This window comes from Typopeltis vanoorti, chromosome 1, assembly GCF_054136105.1.
Source record: "Typopeltis vanoorti isolate ZY-2024b chromosome 1, IOZ_Tvanoo_1.0, whole genome shotgun sequence".
In the NCBI taxonomy this organism is placed as follows: domain Eukaryota; kingdom Metazoa; phylum Arthropoda; class Arachnida; order Uropygi; family Thelyphonidae; genus Typopeltis; species Typopeltis vanoorti.
Window position 1 is genome coordinate 177,398,575 of NC_143549.1, and position 24,125 is coordinate 177,422,699.

At 37.8% G+C, this 24,125-nt stretch overlaps 1 protein-coding gene across 1 annotated transcript in view; it reads right to left on the reverse strand.

Annotated features, from left to right (window-relative positions):
- Nucleotides 1-179: 179 nt before the first annotated feature.
- The window catches only part of LOC150110669 (suppressor APC domain-containing protein 2-like), a 128,807-nt gene continuing 104,861 nt past the window's right edge, over nucleotides 180-24,125 (reverse strand). The window contains exons 5-6 of the mRNA XM_090400233.1: nucleotides 8,013-8,132; nucleotides 180-521 (exon numbers count right to left, since the gene is read on the reverse strand). Coding sequence (XP_090256359.1) covers nucleotides 402-521; nucleotides 8,013-8,132 — 240 coding nt within the window. The 3' untranslated portion in view covers nucleotides 180-401. The remainder of the gene's footprint in view (nucleotides 522-8,012; nucleotides 8,133-24,125) is intronic.

Here is a 24,125-nt window from a genome sequence, read left to right on the forward strand (position 1 = left end):
CAACAATTCTACAGTTATTTGGTGAGCTGCAGTTAGTGTTTTGATGATAAAAGAAATTTAATTCCGATTTATAATTTTATAAGCAGTAATAAAAATTAAGATTTGTTTAATTCAGTAGTAATGTTCAAAGTAAATTTATATAAAAAAAGAAATTGCATTTCTTGTTTATAAAAATTTATTACAATTTAAAATAGCGTATTAATCAATTCTGACTATCATAAAATATTCAAGTGGAAAAACTATATCTCATTAAAACTGATTGTGCACTCTTTCAAAAATTAATCTAAAAATATGTCCATCATTTATGACATGGAATGTAACAAGCTACTTTTGGAACAGAACTTGCAAATTTTTAAATATGCTCACAGGATAACAGAATGTTCTTATTTAATTATATCATTTCACATGAAACCCAAACCATCAGGTTCCCTTTTTTGTACACGTATTTGAAATAACTCTCGCATGAGGACTGACTTTTCTGCTTCAAGCTGGGTAATTAAATCACTTTTCTTGCTCACTTCCTATAAAAGAGATTCAAATACACATGACAATATTTGTAGCATTTTCAACTTCAAAATTTTAGACAAATTAATCACTTTATTTTAATATTAATGGTATTATTATTAACAGACTCATCAGCAATAGTTATTCATTTCTGAATTCTTCTCTAGTTTCCTCATTGCCACAGAAACCAAGCATCAAAACACAGTCCAGGTGCAATGATGGGTCTTATACTACTGTACGAGGCCTATAAGATCAATATTAATCTCCCTATCTCTGCTCGTTAGTATCCTCCTTATCATATAGCAACAGCTATGTGGATTTTATGAATTTGCAATATGTCCCCTGAATTTCCAATTCCTGTCAACTATCATCCCTGAAAACATTTAAATCTTGCTGAAGGGAAATGACATCTACATCATCAATACCTGTAACTCTGCATCAGCAGCAAATTGAATATCATTCCCTTTCACACAATATGCAATATGAGCAAAAGAAAAGGTTGAACAAGAATGGCTCAAGATACCTCACTAGTTATTCTTCTTAGGCACTGTTCACCTCTCATATCATACTTAGCTTTCAACTTCATGCTTTAAAAAAAAAAAAAAAAAAAAAAAAAAAAAAAAAAAAAAAATACAAGAGGTTGAAGAACCTATAAACACATCAGTGTCATGTGTAGGGGCCAGTGAGGATTGAGAAAGAAGCTTGACATTTTTTTTGAAAAGTTGGAAGTTGTATTTGTTTGGGAAGACTTCATGAGAAAGGATGTTCAAGAGGACAAAAATAGATGGAATAACAGATGAAGAGGAGAAGCAGACTCAGTATGTCTGTGGTTGCAATGAAGAGGGGATGCTAGGCAGGTACCATTCTTGTTTTACCAGAACCAACAGAAAGTGGAGAAAAATGAGAAGTTCATTGGAGCAGTGACCATGGAAATACCTGAGACACAAAACTGAAACATTGGATCAGTGAGAGAGGTTGAAGCTAGTAATCATCTGTAAGCTGAATTGATCTCTTTTGAACATCACTGAGAATTTTTAGGGAGATTATAAGTGCACCACCCCATACCGCATGGGGTGTGGGATTTGCCAATTTAAATAATGTGAATGGTACTCCTAACCTAACCCAAGCATGTGAATGGTACTCTTAAAGAGGCAGATCTTGGATTTGTATATAGTCAGAAGCTATGAAAAAGAGTATCTTGAGCAGAAGAGAATGCATAGTTTTTTTTTTTTAGACTGAGGAAGCAACTGATGCAATATTTTCATGCCAGAAGAGAGGAGGTAAATGTTAGTTCAAGCAGAGAGGGATTTCATCTCGTTAAGAGTGGCAGCATGTTTCCCTGAACCTTTCTATGGCACTTGTCAATTCTGTGAACCTTGAATGGCAGAATTCATACTGGTGGGCAACTGTAGGTAGCGGGAAAGTTAATTATTGATGGTTTTCTCCATTATTTTGGAGAGGATTGAGGTGATAGTAATTGGTTGTTAGTTTAATGGTAAATTATTCCCTTTTTTTTGGAAAAAACTGGATACATGATTGCCTCCATGTATTGGGATAAGCACCAGCTAAGTATAGAAACATGAAGAGATAATACAGGACAAGTGTTGGCTCTGGAGCAGAATGTTTGAGTATAACCAGAGAGATATTATCAGGACCAGAAGGTTTTTTAACATCCAAGTTGTTTAGCATTCTTCTGATGTTTTTTATCTGAAAAGCCACAGGAGGTATATGGTGCTCAGATTATGGCATAGTAGGAGGTGATTTGCCTTGTCATCTATGCAGGAATTGGAGGAAAAGTCATGCCAGCTGGTCAGCTTTATCATTGGGTGATGAAACAGAGTGCAATCTGCATGAGGGAGAGGCAAGCAGAAATTGCATCTGATGGCCTTAGCAAGGGACCAGAAGGCATGGATGGCTCTCATTTGCACAGGAGGCAAGTTTCATGGTGTTGGCCTTTATGAAGTCAGATTTAGATTTACTGAGACTGTGTTGCATTTACTGAATACATCAGCAGACTGAATTGAAGTTGGGGTTCTTGATGCAAGCCACCTGCAGTAATCTGAAGTTGTTTTTTTTTTTTATTTCATCTACTTTGGTACTACACACTTTCTGTTAAACAGGGCTTTGAAAGTGGATGAGAAATTTGGGAAGAATGGGGAATTGAAGGCCTTCATGCCAGCAAAAATAATTTGTGTGATTTCCTCAGAGTTGGGACAGAGAAACTGAAGCAATACTCACACAACGGAAAGGAAGTATAGAAATTCCAGAGGTCATTCCACTTGACACCTTTGTAATGCCAACGGGAACGAGGTTGGAAAGCAGCTGGAGGAAAGACATTGTGTCTGAGAGGAGAGGTGACCTCTGCAGTGTATCTTAAGTTTTTGAGGAGAAATGGTTAAAATGAGATCCAGAGTAATGATAGAGTGAAGAGAGTTATCATGAATTTGGATATGCAGATATAAGATCTACATACAGGAGATATATGGAGGTCTTTGCTGACCCATGGATGGATGAACAAAATTAATCTAATGGATGTTATCTTGTATGCAGATCTTACATCTGCATACCCAAATTCATGATAACCCTCTTCACTCTATTATAAATTTACTTTAATCCTTTATCCAATTTTTTAATCCAATAAAGTTTCCAATGTTTAATCCAATAAAGGTTGAAACTAGTCTGGGTAGTGGCCCTTCCCTTAATGCATAGCATTATACATATCCACAAGGAGATGTGTTTTGCATTATGGGAGATACTGAGATAGGAGTGATGTTAGCTTGGTCCACCTTTGCTACAAGTTTCCCGGTGTTGTACTACCTTACCCCAGTCCTGAAGATATTTTCAGACACAAACTTTGTTTGCTCACACTTGGATAAAGGATTAAACTAAATTTATTAGTTTAATCCAACCAAGTGAAAAATAAACTTTCAACTCTTCATTCTATCATTACTCTGAATCTCATTTTAACCATTTCTCCTCAAAAACTTCAGATACAAAAACTGCAAATATACAAATTAGTCTGTAAATGGATATCACTATTTTGACTGCACTAATGTAATGGCACTCTTATGCTTTCTAACAGATCTTGTAATTTTCTGAAGAGCAAGTCTCTCATTAAACTATAAGGTTAAGGGTATAGTCAACTCCTCTGCATATTTTAGAATATTCAATAATACCAGGGCTGAGGATCAAGGCTATCAGCAAGAATATTAGAATACAGAGAGGAAAAGCAAAAGAGATTATTGTTTTGGCAGGTACAAATAATGTAAGAAGTGTGGTATGTGTGAAGTGCAAATGATTTAATATATAGATTATGCAGGAAGAATGGAATATAGTTGGATGCATATAGTGAAATTGATGAATGGAAGAAGTTACATGAAGAAGTTATAGAGTGTGTACTTGAACGGATTTAGATTTGGGTGTCTGAAGAAAATGTTCAATGAGAGTCTGGGAGTATGGAGTTAAGGAAACTAGAGCTTTTAGCTGGGGCAGGGAGGGAGGGAGGGGAGAAATAGGCAAGTGTACCCTTGAGGCACATGAGTCAGAAAATGACCAAAAAAAGAAAAAATGCTGTAGCTTCTTACATCCAGAAATTAAGGACAGCCAATAAAGTGTAAGAGTGGTTGTGGACCCACACTCCCTTCTTATACAGAACTTATCCATCAGACAATCTTCTGTTCAACCCACTATCTATATAACAATTTCATGTGCCCAATTTAAATAGTAAGTCATGTGGCAATCTGTCAAATGTCTTGAGAAAATCTTGACATGCTACATTATATGCATCCTGCTTATGCAGCACCTCTGTTGTTCCATTGTAAATAAGTAAAATGCTAAAACGTGACTCTCTTTTAACAAATTCATCTGTACTGTGGGTCATATAGAATTCCCTCATTAACCCAATATTGGATTCCAGTCCACATCTTCCCATATCTTCCATCATGCCTTAACCATCCCCGAGAATAAATATATCTTTATCCTCAGGTATGGTTAAGTGGCTTCTAATATGAAGCCCTTTGGCACCTCCTCTGTGCAGTGGAACAATTTTACTCTCCTTTCATTTTTTTAGGACTTTTCTTGTAAGACACTTGCAAGGAAAAAGTTATCTCCAAACTCAAATATTATGAAAAATTATTCACTAATGTCATTTACTTACAGTTTTACCAGTCACCCGAACACTCACCCACTATTTAACATCTGAAAAGTCTTGTTATTTTACGGCATTTCCTTGGAGTCTGCAGACTCATCACAGGAGACCCAAATCAACCATCATATACACAAATCCTATTCTGGCAATCTATTCTACTCACTCACCACTCTCCATGCAAAAAATCTGATCTGCACACCCCTACTAACCACACTCTTACACAACTTCCACAGATGGCCCTAGTTTTCTGACGATTTGTCATATATTGAAAAATTTCACTTGCATCAATTTTATAAAATCCTTTAATATCTTAGAAGTTTCTATCATGTCCCCTCTTTTCTACCTATCAACTAAACTTTGTAAGGAGTCTTGTCACCATCTTGGTCACTCATCTCCGAATCCTTTTGACAACCTCCGGTCCCCAAGAAACCAAAGTGACCAAATCTGTGCGTAGCAGTAGTCAAAATGTGGCAGAATCACAGCTCTTATAAAGAGGGATAATAATTTCCTTATCTTACTTGTTAGCGTGTTTTTCAATATCCAAGTAACTCGTTGAACTATTTTACCAACTTTTGCAATATGCTCTCCGAACTTCAACTCTTTGTCCACCATTATCCCCAAGTCCATATCTTCAAAAATTTCCTACAAACCAATACCAACAATATGATACACCATGTGCAACCTTTTCGACCTTATCTTTTGCAACATTCAATTGACACTCATTATCCTTTGCCCACAATGTTACTTTATTTAAATCATCCTGCAGGATATCTACATCACCTTTATCAATTATTGCTCTCCCCAGTATTGCATCATCATCATCAAACAGCTGAATATCCCCTTTTCTGGACTGATGGAATCAGATGTTATGTAACTTACTTTATCCTCAAAATCCTATGTATACTTCCATCCATCCATCATTGGCTCTAAAAGGCACTTAGGCGCCCATGGCCTTCCAAGTATCTTTGGATTTCCTAACCGTAATACGAGGATAAAGCAGTTACCTCTATACCGCTAAGTATTCTTGTCTGTAAATTGCATGTATTCTACTAGCTGGTTTGCCTGTTCTGAGGGATGAAAAACCTGAGTTTCTGGGAGAAAAAAAACCCTCTACCTCCGTATGAGACCGGCTAACTCACCTTTAGTTGAAAGAGACCAGATAAAGGTTCCTCACGTCAGAGATAGGAATCGAACACAGGTCTTTCCGACCAAATGATTTCATCTATATCGACTGAGCTACAGAGGCTCACTGAGGTATACTTAGTTCCTTATACAGAGTCCATCAAAAAAATGTATACACACTTGAACAGATGTCATCTATGGACTTTTTTCGAAGCTGGATCGAATTATGGTAACAATGTGTAGCATGATGTTCTCTCAAAAGATGTCATTACTCACATGAATACTAGCATCAACACGTGACTGGTAGGACAGTCAAACAAAATGGTCAAGGCACAATTGTCGTTCGAAGAATGCAAGACCATTTTAAAGTGGTATTTCAAATTTGAGAATGTCAGTGAAGTTCAACGACAATGGAGGCGTGAGTTTGCAACACAACCTCCAACACGCCTGACAATTGCACGTATTTGTGATAAGTTTGAGATCCATGGTACCGTGTGTGATGTGCACAAGGAAAGATCTGGGAGGCCTCCCACAGCAACAAGTCCTGCTTCCATGGCTATGGTGTTGAAACAGTTTACGTGTGAGACAGGGGTTAGCAGTGCAAGCATAAAAGCGGCGCATTCTTAAAGCAGCTAAATGGAAAGTTTACATCCCAAGATTATTACATGCAATGAATGAAGACAATCCTGATCGAGGAATGCAGTATTGTGAGTGGTCAACATATGGTAGATGAGGATGAGGAGTTTGTGAGGAAAATGGTTTGGTCTGATGAAGCACAATTTAAGCTTAATGTGTTTATTGGGTTCCAGAAAATCCAGGCATCATGTGGACAAGGCAGTCAATTTACTGGGGCTCAATGTCTGGTGTGGATTGTCATCTAGGGGTTTAATAGGACCATTCTTCTTTTAAGGTACTGTTACTGGTCAAGTGTACCTAGACATGCTACGCACATCCATTTTACCTGCCATTCATACACTTTATGGGAATGATCGATTTCTCTTCCAATAGTTTAGCATATGACATATGCTATAGAAACTGTGGTCCTGAGGAAAAATAACATTAGCAGGATGGAAGTAGCAGAGATGAGAATGCTTAGGTGGATGTGCGGTGTGACCAGAAAGGATCATCTGAGAAATGACTATGTGAGGGGAACAGTGAAAGTTACGAACTTAGGAGCGAAAATACAGGAGGCAAGGTTGAGATGGTTTGGTCATGTGATGAGGAGGGAGGACGAATATGTGGAAAGAAGGGTCATGCAGATGGATGTGCAAGGAAGGCGGAAGCGTGGGCGGCCAAAGAAGAGATGGAGGGAGCTGGTAGAAGAGGACTTGAAGATGAAGAACTTGGATGTGGTGACAGCCCAAGACAGGAAGGTGTGGAGGAGACTCATAATAAACAGTGACCCCACTTAAGTGGGAGAAGCTGCAGAAGAAGAAGAAGATCGATTTCTCTTCCAACAAGATGGCACACTACCACTGAAAAGGAGAGCTTACCTTGATGAGAGTTTGTAGGGACAACGGATAGGACAAAGAGGTGCACTTAAGTTCCCCCAACATTCTCCTGATTTAACACCCTTGCACTTCTACCTATGGGGGACTCTAAAGGATGTAGTGTATCATAAAAAACCAGCTACACTGGTGGCCCTTCGGAAAGAAATTGAAGTGGCATGCGCAGCAATCCCACTGGACACTTTGGCCAACATTGCCAAAGCAGTAGTTCGCCGTAATAATAAGTGTCTGGATGCTAATGGTAACCACTTTGAGCACCTCGTGTAATTGTAGAAGTCAAAAGGTAACTTGTATTCATCCCTTGTCTGTACAAATTTAGTACTACAATTTTTATACAGGTTTTTCTTTTGCTGAAGTGTGTATACATTTTTTTGACAGACTCTGTATATCTATTCAGCCCTAACTTCTCTCTCTCTCTCTACCATTCCTTCTTCTTTAAAGTATACAGAATCCTATCCATTAGAATGTAATAGCTTAACAAATTGTTAAATACTTTACCTATATTCTTTGTAGTTTTTTGGTAATTTTTCATAACATCTAAAAAAGTAAGTAACTCACAGAAGTGGAGAAACATATGTTAAATTTATTCATGCAAAGTAATACCATGAAACATTAACATTTATTTAATGATGGCTCATAGAAGTTTGAGAACTATTATCTAAGTATACTTTGATGAGGTTATAACAAGTTTTCATTATTTTGTAATTGATAATCAATTAAAAATGATTTACCTCTGTCAACATATGATTCTGTTCTCTTAGACGGTGAATTAATACACATGCAGAATCTTGTTGCAGTCTATTGTAGAGAGATGAGTGGCTGACTGCAAGTGTCATTTGCAGGGGAGACTTCTGAAAAAATAATTATCATAGGCAAATACTACAGCGAGATACTAGTTGTATCATAATTTGAATTATGATACAACTAGTGTGGATTAGGTTAGCATTTTGGGAAATGATTATTTTTCTGGATTGAACCAAAGAAAAGTTGAAATAACTCATTTTACTTACTTATTTATACCCAACTTCCAACCTCCTTCGACTATAATCACGCAATCCATGAAAGCTCTGACAGAAAATGGGACATTCAGTACACTGTCAATACTGTTTCCCATTGTAAATATGGGCAAAAAAAATTATAAATTATTTATAGAAATTTATATATTAAAAACTTGTCTATGCCAGTATCCTAAACACGTCAATTCACACTTTACGCATGCAAAACAGATGAAACTCAGAAAACAAAAAACAGTAACAAATGACAACATTCAATTGGATTGGTTGACATAATAACTAATCACAGCCACTGATTTCCAGGTGCTACTGTTTCAGTGCACAGTCTGCCTTACCATCTGGGTAGTTTAAAGCACTGGGTAAGTTTAGGTTGGGTGAGCTGCCATGTGGTTTATGCAACCCATGCTACAAAATTCACATCAATTTGACCATATGATTACATTTTTTATTGATGTATCAAAGTTTTAAGAGTGCGTAGCATATCAGTGCTTATCTTAATTGGTCTAGTGCAATTAATTTTGAATACTAGCTGTGCTTCACGTACACTGTGTGCTTCAATTATGCTAAGATGACTCCCTGCACAATCTGCATGTCTGTTCAAAGGGCTTAAAGGTGTCGGTATTTGTGACCACACACACCTGGAACATTAAACATGAATGTGATGCAATGCTTATGTGTTGAAAAGTGTTCTCTTCATGAAGCATTAGTATATTGTGTTTAATTTTAGGAATTACACAAAGTCAGGAAACAATTAGGGGAGACTTTAACAAGAATAAATGCAAAAATATAATATTGGTGATATTGCTATTCCATGGTTGTGCAGTGCACACCTAGCACCCGGAATATACATCCCTGCTATATACATATATGCAAGGTGTGTGTGTGTGTGTGTGCATCAGAAGGAAAGCTAATCACTTTCAGTTTATTTCTGGAAGAGGTCTTCTCAAGTAAAGTAATATAAACATGTTTGTGATAATGAATAGTTTCACAGATGTGACTGCTTGAATTACAAAAAAAAAAAAAAAAATTAGTTTTTCATAACAAAAAATAAGAATAAGCAAGCATCTGTAAAGTGTTTATTCAAGAATTTATAATTCATTTCTACAATAAGTTCTCAAAAATGCCACTCTCAGCTTCATTACATTGGATGGTAGCTAATTTTCAATGGCCAGGATAATACCACTCTGCTTACCTGAAGGTCTGCAATGGCTGGAAAAGACCATGCTCAATTTCTAGAGTAGGACTCTCAGATTATCTGATCCTTAGTCCACTCATACTATTAATTTCACTATATGAATATAGGTTTACAACCTTTTGTTGGTGAAATTGTCATTAAAAAAAATGCTTTTCTGTGTATCAGGCATGCAGCTCACCATCCTGAACCAACTAAAAGTTGCTTAATAACCATAACCTGCCATCACAATTTATTGCTGTTAGCATACAGTGATGTTTGATCTTTAACATGTAAATTTTAGTATGCCAGTAATTTCCTTGTTTTTTAATGCCAATATAGTGTTATAGTTATGGATTTTATGATGAAACAACTTTGTTCTATTCCTAAATACTGATGACATCTCTCAGAAATTACAAGAAAGGGAGAACATTTCTTAGCAGTCATATTTCATCTAAACATGTTATTGAACAAGATACACCTGAATAAGAAAATATTGTGGCAGTAAGGTAGAGTCCTCATATCCACCTATACTAATACCAGCAATTTCCATGTATTGTTGATGTTGCAAATAAGAATATGTAGAACCTTATGAGAAGATTTTTATCCATACTGTATAGAATGTATTCAGCAACTCGAACTGTGGATCATGCACAAATAGCTGGAATTATAATTGGCTCAATTTTAATTCTTGACTAAATGGATAAATCTTATTCTGTGATAGAGACCTTCACCCACAATGGTATCAACGACATTTACAATTTAGATGTATGAACAAAAATGAATCCTTGTGGAAAGTAATTTGTTATAGTCTCAGTATTAAATATGCAGTGTCTTCACAGTTGCTCTACAGTTCTCCACTACCATTTAAAGACTACATTATTTGTAGTAGAGTTGATGATTTTGTTGCTTGCTATGCATGTAGTATATATGCATCCTTTTTTTTAAAAATGTGCAGGTGTGGGACGGGAATGTGTATGTGTGTGTGCATGAAATGTAGGTGAATGAGAGGTGCTGGAAGTCATAAGTATCTTGATTTTGGGATTTAAAGGCAGCAGAGATAATGCTTTGGAAATAGGTGAAATTCAGTTATGAATACCAGTAGTGTGTTGGAGGGTAAGGAGAATATTGAAGCTGTACACATGGATTTAACCTTGGGTAGCATAACAGATGGAGATTGTTTGTCTAATAGCCACGATTGTGTGTGTGGAATGTAAATTGAAAGCAGGATGTGTGAAAAGAGAAACAGAATTGCTGAGAATGGAAATTGAAGACCGAGTCGAAGAGAGTGAATGAAGATATTAGGAGATGGAGAGGTTGGCTAGTGTGAAAAGAACAAGAATAGGTATAAGAGAATGACATCGGAGAGCAAGGGAGAGAAGGATAGAGAATGAGAGAAAGAGACAGGGGAAGAGTGGAAATTGCAGAAAGTTGAGAGAGAGAGAGAGAGAGAGAGAGAGAGAAAGATTGAAAGCCATAAGAGTTAGGGGACAGCAGTGAGAGATGGATGAATGAATCTGTTCAGAGCATCATGTATGGAGATTCGATGATTTCAGGTGTGCAGAGCAGTGCTTGCTTAGCAGAACAATAGAGTGTGGCACTAGGGGTGAAAAATGAGGAGAAGATAGTAATGGTTGGAACGAATGACCAGAGAAGTAGCGTGAATTGTGTAGCATGAGATTTGAGGTTGATGTTAGAGATAGTACAGCAGAAATCCGTCTAAGGAAAGATAGTGAGCATGCTGCCCAGTACGATAATGCAGAGTGCAGAAGAAGAGTGGTAATAATGAATGAGATGATAGCGAGAATGTGTAGGAAAAGAGGTCTGGAATATGTGGGTGCATGGAATATGTTCGAGGATAGAAGATATATGCAAGAGATGAATTACATTTGAATCCAGAAGGGCGTAGGCATTTCAAGAGACTGTTGTTTTTTGTGCAAATGAGTGTATTGGGGCAGGGAAAAGGGAATGAGTTTGTGGCATTAATTGACTCAGCCTCTCCAAAGGTTGCTGGTATCAGTGAAACTTGGTTAACTGAGATGTTAGGATAGAAATCAAAGGGCATAGCATATTTCAGCAGGATAGGGAGGATAAACATGGTGATGATGATGGTGGTGGAGTGTTACTCATGGTAAGAGATGAATTGTGCCCTCTCAGGGCAGAGAATCACAGTGGAGATAACACTAATAACTTTGAGAGTATATGGCATGAGATAGATGTTTATACAACAAGATATTTAGTGGGATATTGCTACAGACCAGAGAATATAACTGGTGATGAGCAGGAAATGTTTAGGCAAATTAGTTTGGAGTGCAAAGTGAATGATCATTTATGGGGGACTTCAACTATATAGTGATATAAACTGGGAAAAGGAGACAACATGCATCAATTAGCAGGGTTTCCAGAAATCCACTCACCCACTTGCCACAGGTGAGTTATCAGAGACAAGTGGTAAATGAATTTTCTGCATTGTTCTAAATCCATTCAAAATATATTATTTTCTTCGCTTAATTTACACGTTTTAAAATGTCTTCTCATTCAACGGGCATCTGTCAATGAATTTATTAAAGAAGTTTTTTTCCAGAGAGTTGGAAATCAAATTTCTGTATCCGAAATCCTTAATTATAACATTACGGTGTTCTCTTTTGAAGAACACAAATTAGCTTACTGTAATTAAATGTAATGAAATTAATGCTGTTACTTAAAAATGCAATTAAATGATTTTAATTTGGATTTCAGTAGGTTCGTTAAGTGTGAGGTCTGTTATATGTATTCCTTCGATTACATAAATGATTTGTGGATGTTTAGTGCGGATGGAAGAAGGGTGTGTGCAAAATGTGACCTGAACGAGGAATTGATGAATGCGAATATGAAGTTGATGACAGAAAGTGCTAGTACCGATTGTGTCGTGAGTGCACGTTTGAAAGAGAATGGCGAGAAAGACAGGCGAAAAAATGTTAAAAAATCAGGAAAAAAGAAAAAGAGCAATTTGACAACCGTAACGGATGTTAAAAGGGACGAAAGTGAGGCGGAAAGAAACGAAATTGAGAGAACGAATGAAAGTAGAAATGGCGTGGTGCAGAAACCGCAAGTAAAAAAAATCGCAAGAATGAATGATAGCGAAAAAAGAATGACTGATGGCGAAAGTTGGACGCATGTTGGAACGAAAGTACTGAACCAAAGAAAGATGAATGACAGTAAAAGTGAGAAGAATGATAGCGAAAGTTGGACGCATGTTAGTCCGAAAGTACGGAAACAAAGAAAGATATGTGAGAGTGAAAGTGAGAAGAATGACAGTGAAAGTTGGACGTATGTTGGACCGAAAGTACGGAAACAAAGAAGGATGAATGAGAGGGAAAGTGAGAAGAGAGGGTCGAGAGTTAGAAAGTTAGAAAGATTTAATGATAGAGTGAATGTGTCGCGAGGTTCAGAAGGTGAATTGGATTGGATGAAGCAAGAAATGAAATGGATGCGGAATGAAATTAAGAGAATGCAGGTCAAAACTATTAAAATAAATCATGATGGCATGAAAGAGTTAACAAAAGATGAGCGAGTGGCGTTGTATGGCGACTCCATTATTAAAGGTGTGCTAGAGGATAAAATGCACAAGGTATGTTTTCCAGGCGGTAAAATGAGTAGAGTGATTGAGGCATTGAACATGAGGCGGGAACGAGCAAAAGAGTTAATTGTATTAATTGGAACAAATGATTTGAGAGAGAACAAAGAGCATGTCAAAATGAATGTCAGGAGACTGCTTGGAAAGATAAAGGAGAATAGTGTGACAGGAAGGGTGGTCAGTGTGTTGCCTAGGTATGATTGTGGTGAAATGAGGCGGAGAGCAAGGATTATGAATGATATTCTGGCTGAAATGTGTGAGGAGATGGGAGTACAGTTTGTTAATGTGTGGAATGAGTTTGAGGGACGAAGTGAGCTGTATGGGAGCGATGGACTGCATTTGAGTGGTTATGGTGTGAGTCGCTTGGAGAGACTGCTGCTGGAAGGTAGAGAAGTGAATAGAGAGAATGAATCAGATCAAGAGGGGAGTGATGTGGAAGAGCAGGAGAGTAAGACAGGAGAGATTGAAGGAGTGGAAATGAATGTGGAAGTGAGTGGTATGAGTATAGATAATGAGAGAATGGGTGTGCAAGAGGAGCAGGGAAACGGGGAGGCTCAGGGTGGACAGGGATACACAGCGTGAGAAAGGTGGATGCTCCAAGAGGAGGTGAGAGAATGTGTAGGCAGGAAAGTAATGGGATGATCAGGGATCAAAAGGAAACAGATGGAATTGCAAAGGGTTCTAAAATGAAGAAGCAGAAAGGGAAATGGCCCCAGTCCAGCATGGAGAGATCACATCGAGTGAGTGGTATCAGTGGAACTAGCTGTAGATCCAGAAATGAGTTGTTGTGTTTGTATACCAATGCTAGAAGTATAAGAAACAAGGCGGATGAAATGGTTGCACTAATTGCGTCTGTGCACCCAGAGATTGTCGGAATAAGTGAGACATGGTTAGATGAGGATGACATCCTGACAGGAATAGAGATGGAAAGGTACGATGTGTTTCGTGAGGATAGAAGGGGTAAAAAGGGAGGGGGAGTGCTATTGATGATAGAGAAAGAGTTATGTCCATACAAGGTAGAGATGCAAGAGGGAAATGGGGCCAGTGGTTTTGAGGCAGTATGGTGTGAGATAGAGGTGAATAGAATCAAATACTTGGTGGGATGTTGTTATAGACCTGGTAATGTGGATGGTGGTGATAGTGAAATGTATAGTCAAATAAGCCAAGCAAATAAGAAAAGGGTGATCATTATGGGTGATTTTAATTATGGCAATATAGACTGGAATGAAGAGATAGCAACTGGAAGTAAAGAAAATGAGTTTCTTGAGTTTTTGAGGGATAACTACCTCAGACAGTATGTAACAGAGGGCACAAGAGGATTAAGGGTCTTGGATTTGGTCATCTCATCGGAGGATGTAATTATCAATGAGGTATCAAATCATCCACCAATTGGTGAAAGTGACCATGAGGTGATTACTTGGGTGGTTGCCAGCAGTGCAAGGACCCCTGTGAAAAAAGGGTATATGTGGAACTACAAGGGGGTGTGATTATGAAGAGCTCAGGAGACAGCTTGCAGGTGTAGCATGGAATGAGGAGTTAGCTGGAAAAGAGATCAATGCAGCTTGGGGGATTTTCAAAAAATATTTAGTGGATGCAATGTCTAAATGTATACCACGGGTGAGAAGGTTAAATAAGTTAGGTGTGAGATGGATGAATAAAGAGATTAAGCATGCAATACAGAGAAAAAGGGCATTGTGGAGGCAGCATAAGAGAAGTGGAAGTAACCAATTTCATGAGTTCTACAAAGACCAGGCAAGGAGAGTGACTTGGTTGGTGAGAGTAGCTAAAGAGAGGTATGAACAGCAGTTAGCTAATGAAGCTAAAAAGAATCCTAGGGAGTTCTTTCAATATGTAGCCAGCAAAAGAAAGAATGATTATGGAAGGATGACATTGATTGGAGGAAATGGTATAAAGACAGCTGTTGCAGAATGTGTGGTGGAGATACTTAATGAGCAGTTCATAAAGATCTTTCAATCTTGTGAATGTGACTTCATGGAGAGATTAAGAGCAGTTGATGATGGGGAGGAGAGACTGACTGTAAGTGAGCAAGAGGTGTTTGGGGAGTTGAGTAAACTAGATGTAAATAAGGCTGTGGGACTTGATAATATATCACCGCGTATTCTGAAGGAATGTGCCAGCGAGTTGACACCTGCCTTGACATATTTTTTTAATACGAGTCTTGCACTTGGTCAAGTCCCTAAAGAGTGGAAGGAGGGCAAGATTGTGCCACTTCATAAAGGAGGTGATCGAACTCAAGCATCAAACTATAGGCCTATCTGTGTGTCGGGTGTTGTGGTTAAGTTGTTGGAGAAGCTTGTGAGAACTAGAATCCAGAGTTGGGTTGACAACAATGGTATAATCTTTGATGGACAGCATGGATTTGCTAAAGGGAGGTCGTGTTTTAGTAATCTACTTACTTATTACAATAAAGTGACTGCTTCCTTGGACAGAGGAGAAGGATACACAGTAATATACTTGGATTTCGCAAAAGCTTTTGATAGAGTGCCTCATGATAAGTTGACAGTCAAACTAGAGCAGATGGGGTTGGATATTAGATTAGTGCATTGGATTGGAGACTGGCTATCTGATAGGTATCAACAAGTTGTGTATGGGGGTGCAATATCCAGGAAAAGGAAAGTCACTAGTGGAGTGCCTCAGGGATCTGTTTTAGGGCCATTACTATTTAACTTGTATATTAATGATATTGGCGAAGATTTGGATGGAGATATTCAGTTGTTTGCAGATGATGCAAAGTTGGGACGAACCATAAAGAGTAGTGAAGATGTTGTGGCCTTGCAAGAAGACTTGAATAAATTGAGTGATTGGGCAAGCAAATGGGGATGTGAGTTCAATGTTGCAAAATGTAAGGTTTTAAAATTTGGAAAACAAAGATGGGATGCAGAATTTATGCTTGGTAAGAATATATTGTTGGAAGTAGAGGAAATAAGAGATCTGGGAGTGATAGTGGATAAGGATCTAAAATTTAGGGGTCACATCGCCAAAATTGTGAAGACAACACAAAGACTTCTGGGAATGATGAGGAGGACACTGACGTGTAGAAGTAGGGAGATTCTTGTTCCATTGTATAAGGCTTTGATTAGGCCACACATGGACTATTGTGCCCAGATTTGGTCACCGGGTTTTCAGAAGGATGAAGAGATGTTGGAAAGGGTCCAAAGGAGAGTGACTAAGGTAGTTTCTAACCTCTGGAATGTCGAGTATGAGGAAAGATTGAGAAGATGTAATTTGCAGAGTCTGGTGGACAGGAGGAAGAGAGGAGATATGATAGAGACCTACAAGTTGGTAAGGGGTTGCTATAGGATCAATGGTGGAGAAGTTCTACAGCGAATAGTGGGAGATCAGGGGAGAACCAGAGGTCATCCCTGGAAACTGTATAAAGAGGGTGTGAGTAGGGGAGTGAGAGGCAGGTTTTTTTCGTGCAGAGTTGTGAATGATTGGAATGCCTTGCCTGAGAGTGTGGTGTCTGCAAGGAGTTTGAATGTGTTTAAGACCCGGTATGATGAGATGTGTGTGAGATAAAAGGACCTCCTAGATGAGTCTTTGACTCCATGAGGTCTTGTTTAATAATAATAATAATAACTTGCAAAGACAAGTCAAAGACTAGATCACATAACTGAGTGTATCGTGAAAAGTGAGTGTCTGGATTGGGTGAGTAAAATTTTTTTGTGACTAGTAGATTTAAGTCATATTTCTGAAGCCCTGGCAATAAGGGAACTGAATTTTTAGATTTTTTGAGGGACAACTGTTCTAGGCAGCATGTGGTGGGGGGAAAACAAAGAACGAGAGTTTTGGATTTGGTCACAGCATCAGAGGATCGGATTGTGACTGAGAAGTCATACTTGCTCTCTGCTGGTGAAAGTGACCATGTAGTCCTGACTTAAAGGATGAATAGGCATATGGAGGTATCAAAATAGAAAAATTATGTGGAATCATAAAGCAGGTAGTGCATGGGAGATACTTAAAAAGTTGTTGACAGCAACGGCAGTTTGTGGAATTGCAGAAGAAAAAGAGATTATGGAAGATATAAAGAGAAAGACAGAGAACAGTTGCATGAGGAATATAGAGCTTGGGCTAGGAAAGTGACAAGTATGGTAAGGAGAGATGAATTAGAATATGAAAAGAGACTGGTGCTACAATACAAGGAGAATTCGAAGGAGTTTTTTCACTATGTGGCGAGTAGGAGGAAAATTGATAGTGGACGGATTACCTTGCTGGATGGAGATAGTAATTAGGTGACCAAAGCAGATGACATAGTTGAACTATTTAATGATCACTTTATTAGAGTGTTTTAGCAGGCTATATTCTTAGGATGATAATGAGTGATGAGGTGTCAGAAGTGAGGAAAGAGGATGTATTCTGAACACTGAGCAAGCCAAATGTTAATAAGGCAGAGGGCCTAGATGGAATTTCATCCACTGTTTTACAGGAATGTGCCATGAAAATGAGTGTGCCATTATCTCGGCTGTTTAATGAAAGTTTTAGAGAAATTGGTAAATGCTTGTATACAGAATTGGGTAGATGAGGGCAATATTATTTATGCAGGGCAGTATTGATTTGTTAAAGGGCGCTCATTTTAGAAATCTGGTAACCTTTTACAACAGAGTAACAAGAACAATGGATGAGGGTAAGGCATCCTTTTTTTTTTTGATTTTTCAAAGGCATTTGACAGGGTGCCACATGACAAGTTGATTTTTAAGTTGCAACATATGGATTCAGATATCAGGTTAGTGGATTGGATTGGTGACTGGCTATGGTAAATAACAGAGAATTGCATATGGAGAGGAGTATCAGGGAATAGGAAGGTTATAAGTGTAATTCCACAGGGTTCAGTACTGGTACCATTGCTGTTTAATCTTTATGTCAATGATATTGTCAAAGGACTACAGGGAGATGTTCAGTTGTTTGCAGATGATGTGAAGCTTGGGAGGGTTATTAGTAATAGTCAGTGCTTTTTTCTGGAAAAAAAGGTGCCGGTACTCACCATGAAGATGTTATTACAGCAACTTCCACACTTTTAACATATCCTTTGATATATCCTCGTCGTCTCTAGATCGCCTCTTTCTTTTAGTATCAATGGCAGAATGACGACCTCAGAGCAGCCATGAGTCCATATATTTGCTAGGGTTGAAATGAGTGAGAGGAGGTCCTACTATCCTGATGAACATCAATGCAGAAGTTGTCCGTACAAGCAGAGATGACCTAGATGAAGTTACTATAAGATTCATCTGAGAGAAACCTCTTTCACATTCACTGGAAGATATTGCAATTGTGCCCAAAGTGTGCTTTAGAGGAAGTAGTATGTCTGGGAGTTTATTTTCTTGAAGATATTCACGGAAACCACAAACTGCTTCTCTTTCATTTAAGCGAAATTTGCATGCTAACTTTTTAATTTCAGCTTCACCAAATGTCAGATGCTTCACAGGATTTTCTGGCCAATACTTGGAATCTAAAATCTTAGCACATTCAGGCAAATCAGCATCATCTCCTTCAAGCAGATGCCTTCCAACAGCTTCTTTCAGACTTTTATAGAAAGCAAATTCAACAATTTCTGCTTCTTCAGCCTTCCTTTTTTTACTCATTGGCATAAAGTAACTACTTATTTTACTCATTTTGAACAATGATTGCACTGATTTAATTTAGATTAATTCAAAACTCACATGAATATCTGCCTGTTGCAGAGGGAATATAGAACTGATAAACATATTGGAAGCAATCGGAAGCGAACACAACTTCCTGTTTCTGTTTGCATACCAACCTATGAAACAGGAAAGCAGGGTACCAACTTATGAGTAATCAAAACTGAAAATTCAATTCGTGAGCACAGTACCATCTACCGGAATATTTATAATACATTTTGCTGTCAATAAATCGCAAATTTTTAGAAACTTAAGGAAAAAGGTGCCGATACTGCATACCAATGCGTACCACCAGAAAAAAAGCACTGATAATAGTGCTGATGTTTTCCCATTTCAAGAGGACTTGAAAAAAACTGGAAGGTGGGTAAATGAATGGGGATGTCAGTTTAATTCAACTAAATGTAAATTTTTAAAATTTGAGCCACAGATGGAGTATTTCATACTCACTAGTTGGGGTTATGCTGGAAGAAGTGGAGGAAGCAATGGATTTCAGGGCAATTGCAGATAGAGATTTGAAGTTCCAAGGACATATTGCAAAGACATTCCAATGAGAACTGCTGTATTGTTGAGGACATTAACCAGAACAAATAATGGTGTGGTGGTTCCACTGTAAGCTTCGATCAGACCACATCTGGATTTCTATGCTTAGATCTGATCACTGAGATTTGAGGAGGAAGTGACCTTGGAGAGAGTGCAGAGATGGATAAGAAAAGTTATATCAGAAGTGCACAATGTTGATTATCAGGATAGGCTGAGGGCTTGCAGACTGCAGAGTTTGGTAGATAGAAGACAAAGGGGGGGGAGGATATGATCGATACATTTATTATTATCATTATCATCAGACCTCCATGGAGTCAAGTGACTCATCGTGGGGGGGGGGGGGGCTCCCACTGTTGCACACACAGTTTATCATACCAAGCCTTATATATATATTCTGTCTCCACATTCACAAAACTCTTTATCCCCTTTTGATTTAAATTTGTAATGAAAAACTTTATTCCAAAAAAATAGGGTGGATGCAGTGGCATAGCTAGAGCTTTTGCTGCCCGGGGCGATCCCCGAGTTTGCTGCACCTCTTATTACACACCAAAAATACTACAAAAAGTCTAAACGCATAGGGAAATAAATTATAACACTATGTTTATTTTTGAAGTAAAACTTTAATTTCAACATTCTAAAATGTTATTTTTCTTGCTTTTCTGTTAGCAAAATCATCAATGACATTGGCAAAGTCTATTTCATAGTATGAAGGTAATTCTTAATCAATTTTATTTAGAAAAACTCCTCTCACGACCAGCAACACTTACAGCAATTGTGAGGAAAATTTAAGTAGTATTACAATATTTGGAAATGAGTTCTCGAGACTATATTTTAGAATTAACTGCAAAAGTTCAAAAAGGTTCAAAGTGCCGTCCAGGGTGGAACACCCCCACCACCCCCCTAGCTACGCCACTGGGAAGATGTCCAACAATTCACAGTGCATTGATCCCTCAATTTTCCTATTGCCAAAAACACCTTTGTAGGCAAGTGCATTGTCCTGATGAAAGATAATTTCTTCTTCTGCAAACTGGGTCTTTTCTCATGAATTTTTTCATCTAGCCTGGTTAAAAGATGGAATAATATTCCCCAGTTATTGTTTTACCCTTTTCAAGATAATTAATAAACAAAATGCCCTTAGCATCCCAAAACATCAATGCCATGACCTTTCCTGCTGATGGAACTGATTTTGTTTTTTTTGGTGCTGAACACCGGCTTCTGTCCACTGTTTTGACTGCTGTTTGGATTCTGGTGTGCAATGGTGAATCCAAGTCTCATCCATAGCAATAAATCAACGCACAAAATCAGTTTTATTCTTGTTAAAATGCTCCAAGCACTGTTCAGAGATTTTCATGTGAGTGCATTTTTGATCTGCTGTGAGGAAGCACGGCACCCATCTTGTGCAAAGCTTTTTCATTTGCAATTCTTCATGCAAAATATATCCTACACGTTCTTTTGAAATATCTATAGTCTCAGCAATTTCACGCACTTTGACTCACCAGTCATCCCATACCATATCATGCACTTGATCAATGATTTCTGGTGTTGTTACACTTTTTGGACGTCCTCCATGTGGATCACCTTCAAGGCTGGTACGGTGACGTTTAAACTCGGCAGCCCATTTCTTAATTGTCGAAAACAAAGGAGAAGAGTGCCCGTTAACTTTTATGAACTTTGAATGAATTTCTTTTGGCGTTAAACCTTCTTTTACAAAGAATTTTATAACTGCATGATACTCAATTTTATCCATTTCAAGGGATACAGACAGCTCTATAAAACAAGCTACTTGATAGAATGACTTGCAATTTCACATGGATGCTTACGACAGATGTACCAACTTAGAAAAAAAAAATCTTGCGATAGTGTTTGCCATCTATGGTCGAGGCCGAGAACTTTTCAGACCACCCTCATACATGAGGAGATTTTTCATATGGTGGAATGAGGGAAGAGAGCAAGGACAAGAGCCATCCCTGAAAATTGCAAAACAGTTGTGAGTAAAAGGGTAAGAAGTAAATTTTTTTGCATTCAGAATGGTGGGAGCATGGAATGCATTACCTGAAAGGGTGGTGAACGTGCAGACAGTGAACAAGTTTAAGGAGTGGTATGATAGACTTTGTGCTGACTTCCCACGATGAGTCTTGTGACTTCATGGAGGTTAAGAAAATAATCATAATAATTTTTGAAGGTTGCCTTTGGTGACATTTTTATCTAAAATATTTACAAGATAAATTGCAATTATTATTATTAATATTACATGACCTACACTAAATGGCCACTTTATTAGAAAGACCTTTCCATTTAGGAAAATAGACCGTTCTTGAAGATAACGTGGCTGCAGTTTGCTATATAAATTAGGCAGACAGGCATCTAATGTTTTTTTTTATGGTGTGTTTGATGCATTAGAATGGGTAGAAGGCATGAGTTTTAGTGTTGTATGATTGCTGATGTCAGATGTGTTGGAGCCAGTATATCACAAACATCCACTCTTCTGGGCTTTTCATAAACAACAGTTTAGGGTATATCAGGAGTGGTGTAATAACCAGACAACTTCAAGTCAATGGCAGTCCTGTGGATGGATTCAAGATGATCATGATAGGAGGTTCACAACCAGTCAAATCACAGATCAGTATAGCATTGGGAGTAAGAACATCTCAAATGTTACTGATACTACTTGCTATCTCAGAAATGAATTGTATCTTGGATTATTATTAACACCAGATCTCTATGGAGTCTAAAGACTTATCACAGGAGGCAAACACCAATACACGCACACAAAGCCCATCAAACCGTGCTTTAAAAACTCATTCACAATAATGTCGGACAAAGCATTCCATTGACCATCAACTTTCCATGCAAAGAACCTACTTATGCCCTGCCCATTATACAACTTCCAGGTATGTATGTCCCTTTGTTCTAACCACTTCCCTCATTCTACAAAAAAATTTCTTTTACATTAACCTAGTAACAACCCTTTACCAACTCAAATGTATCAATCATGTCCTCTCTCTTCCTCCTGTTCACAAGGTTTTGCAAACTGCGTTTCCTCAATCTGTCCCAATATTCCACATTCCAAAGACCAGTTATCACCTTAGCCAGTCTTATCTAGACCTTTTCCAACATACATGTATCACTATGGAAACCAGAGGACCAAATCTGTATGCAATAATCCATACGAGGCCTTATACAATGGAACCAGAACCTCTTTATTTCTACATGTTAAGGTCCTCTGCATCGTTGCCATAATCTGATGTGATGTCTTCACAACTTGTGCAATATGACCTCTGAATTTCAGATCCTTGTCCACCACCACTCCAAGGTCTCTCATCTCCTCAACTTCCTCCAAAATTTCCCCACCAAGTGTATATGTTGCATCCCATTCTTGCCTACCAAATTTCAGAACCTTACTTACACTTGAAACATTGAATTAACAGTTCCATACTGTTGTACACTTGTAAATCAATTCCTGGAGAGCACGAGAAGGTCCCTGCCAAAGAAATCTTTGATTGGTAAATTAAAAGAAAAAGTGATGCACACAGTGTTTTGGGGACAGGATCCTATTCAAAAGACAACGATAATGATCACTGTGACAAATTTACTGATATCGTGAATCATAATTTTGCCAACAATCCAAAAAAAAAGACAGGAAATCAAACAGGAAAATCACATCAGCATCTACCTCAGAGAAATTTCCCATCCCCTCCATCTTCTGGTTATTTTGGAATTAAAAAAAAAACAGTCTGTATTGGAAACACACAACACTCTGAAAGCACTGCTATGTTAAGTAATTTTATGTTGATGTGGTTCAAATGCATACCTTTGAAAGAATGGCTCAATGAATGCTCAATAGTCAGTGAAGTGACAGCAATTATGCTTAGAGAAAGAGAATATTGTATTGAAAAGTACAGATAGTACATAAGATACAGAAAGTAATAATTTCTTTAAACTAAAATGGACATTTTTAGGATAGGTATTTTTATGACACCAGTAAATCTATTTTATCAAAAAAACTGGGATCTAATGGTTATTTCAATTTTTACAAAAACAATGATGAAAGATATAATGAACAATTAGTTTCACTATAATAAATTTAGTTTAATCCTTTATCCAAGTGTGAGCAAACAAAGTTTGCACCTGAAAGTATCTTCAGGACTGGGGTAAGGTAGTACAACACCGGGAAACTCGTTGCAAAGGTGGACCAAGCTACCAACACTCCTATCTCAGTATCTCCCATAATGCAAAACACATCTCCTTGCGGATATGTATAACATTATGCATTAAGGGAAGGGCCACTACCCAGACTAGTTGCGACGAGTTGCCCGTGTTGTACCACCTTACCACAGTCCTGAAGATACTTTCAGACGCAAGCTTTGTTTGCTCACACTTGGATAAAGGATTAAACTAAATTTATTATAGTTTAACCAAGTGAAAAATAAACTTTCAACAATTAGTTTCACTATTCAAATAACTAGCAACTTCTTCAGGACCTAAAAAATTAAATATCTAAAACAGTAAGTGTGGAGTATAATTAAATCAGATACTGAATTATTAATGTTAAACACAGAACGAGATGCACGTGGTGACTGAATATGTATTATCTATTCGAATATGTATTATCTATTCTCACAAAGAAGTTTTAGATTATTGTTGGCAATAATGAAATCTGTGGTGTTTAGAGATCATATCAGACTACCACATATTATGAAGAGTCAATTCTCGGTTTCCATTAAGAGAGACATGTGAGCGTGGATCATTTCTGTAGTTTTTTGATTTCTCCCATCTCTCTTCTCAAATAAGTCCCACAAATACACACAAGAGAGCTGAAAGGATTGGGAAAGAAGGAAATCTTGAAA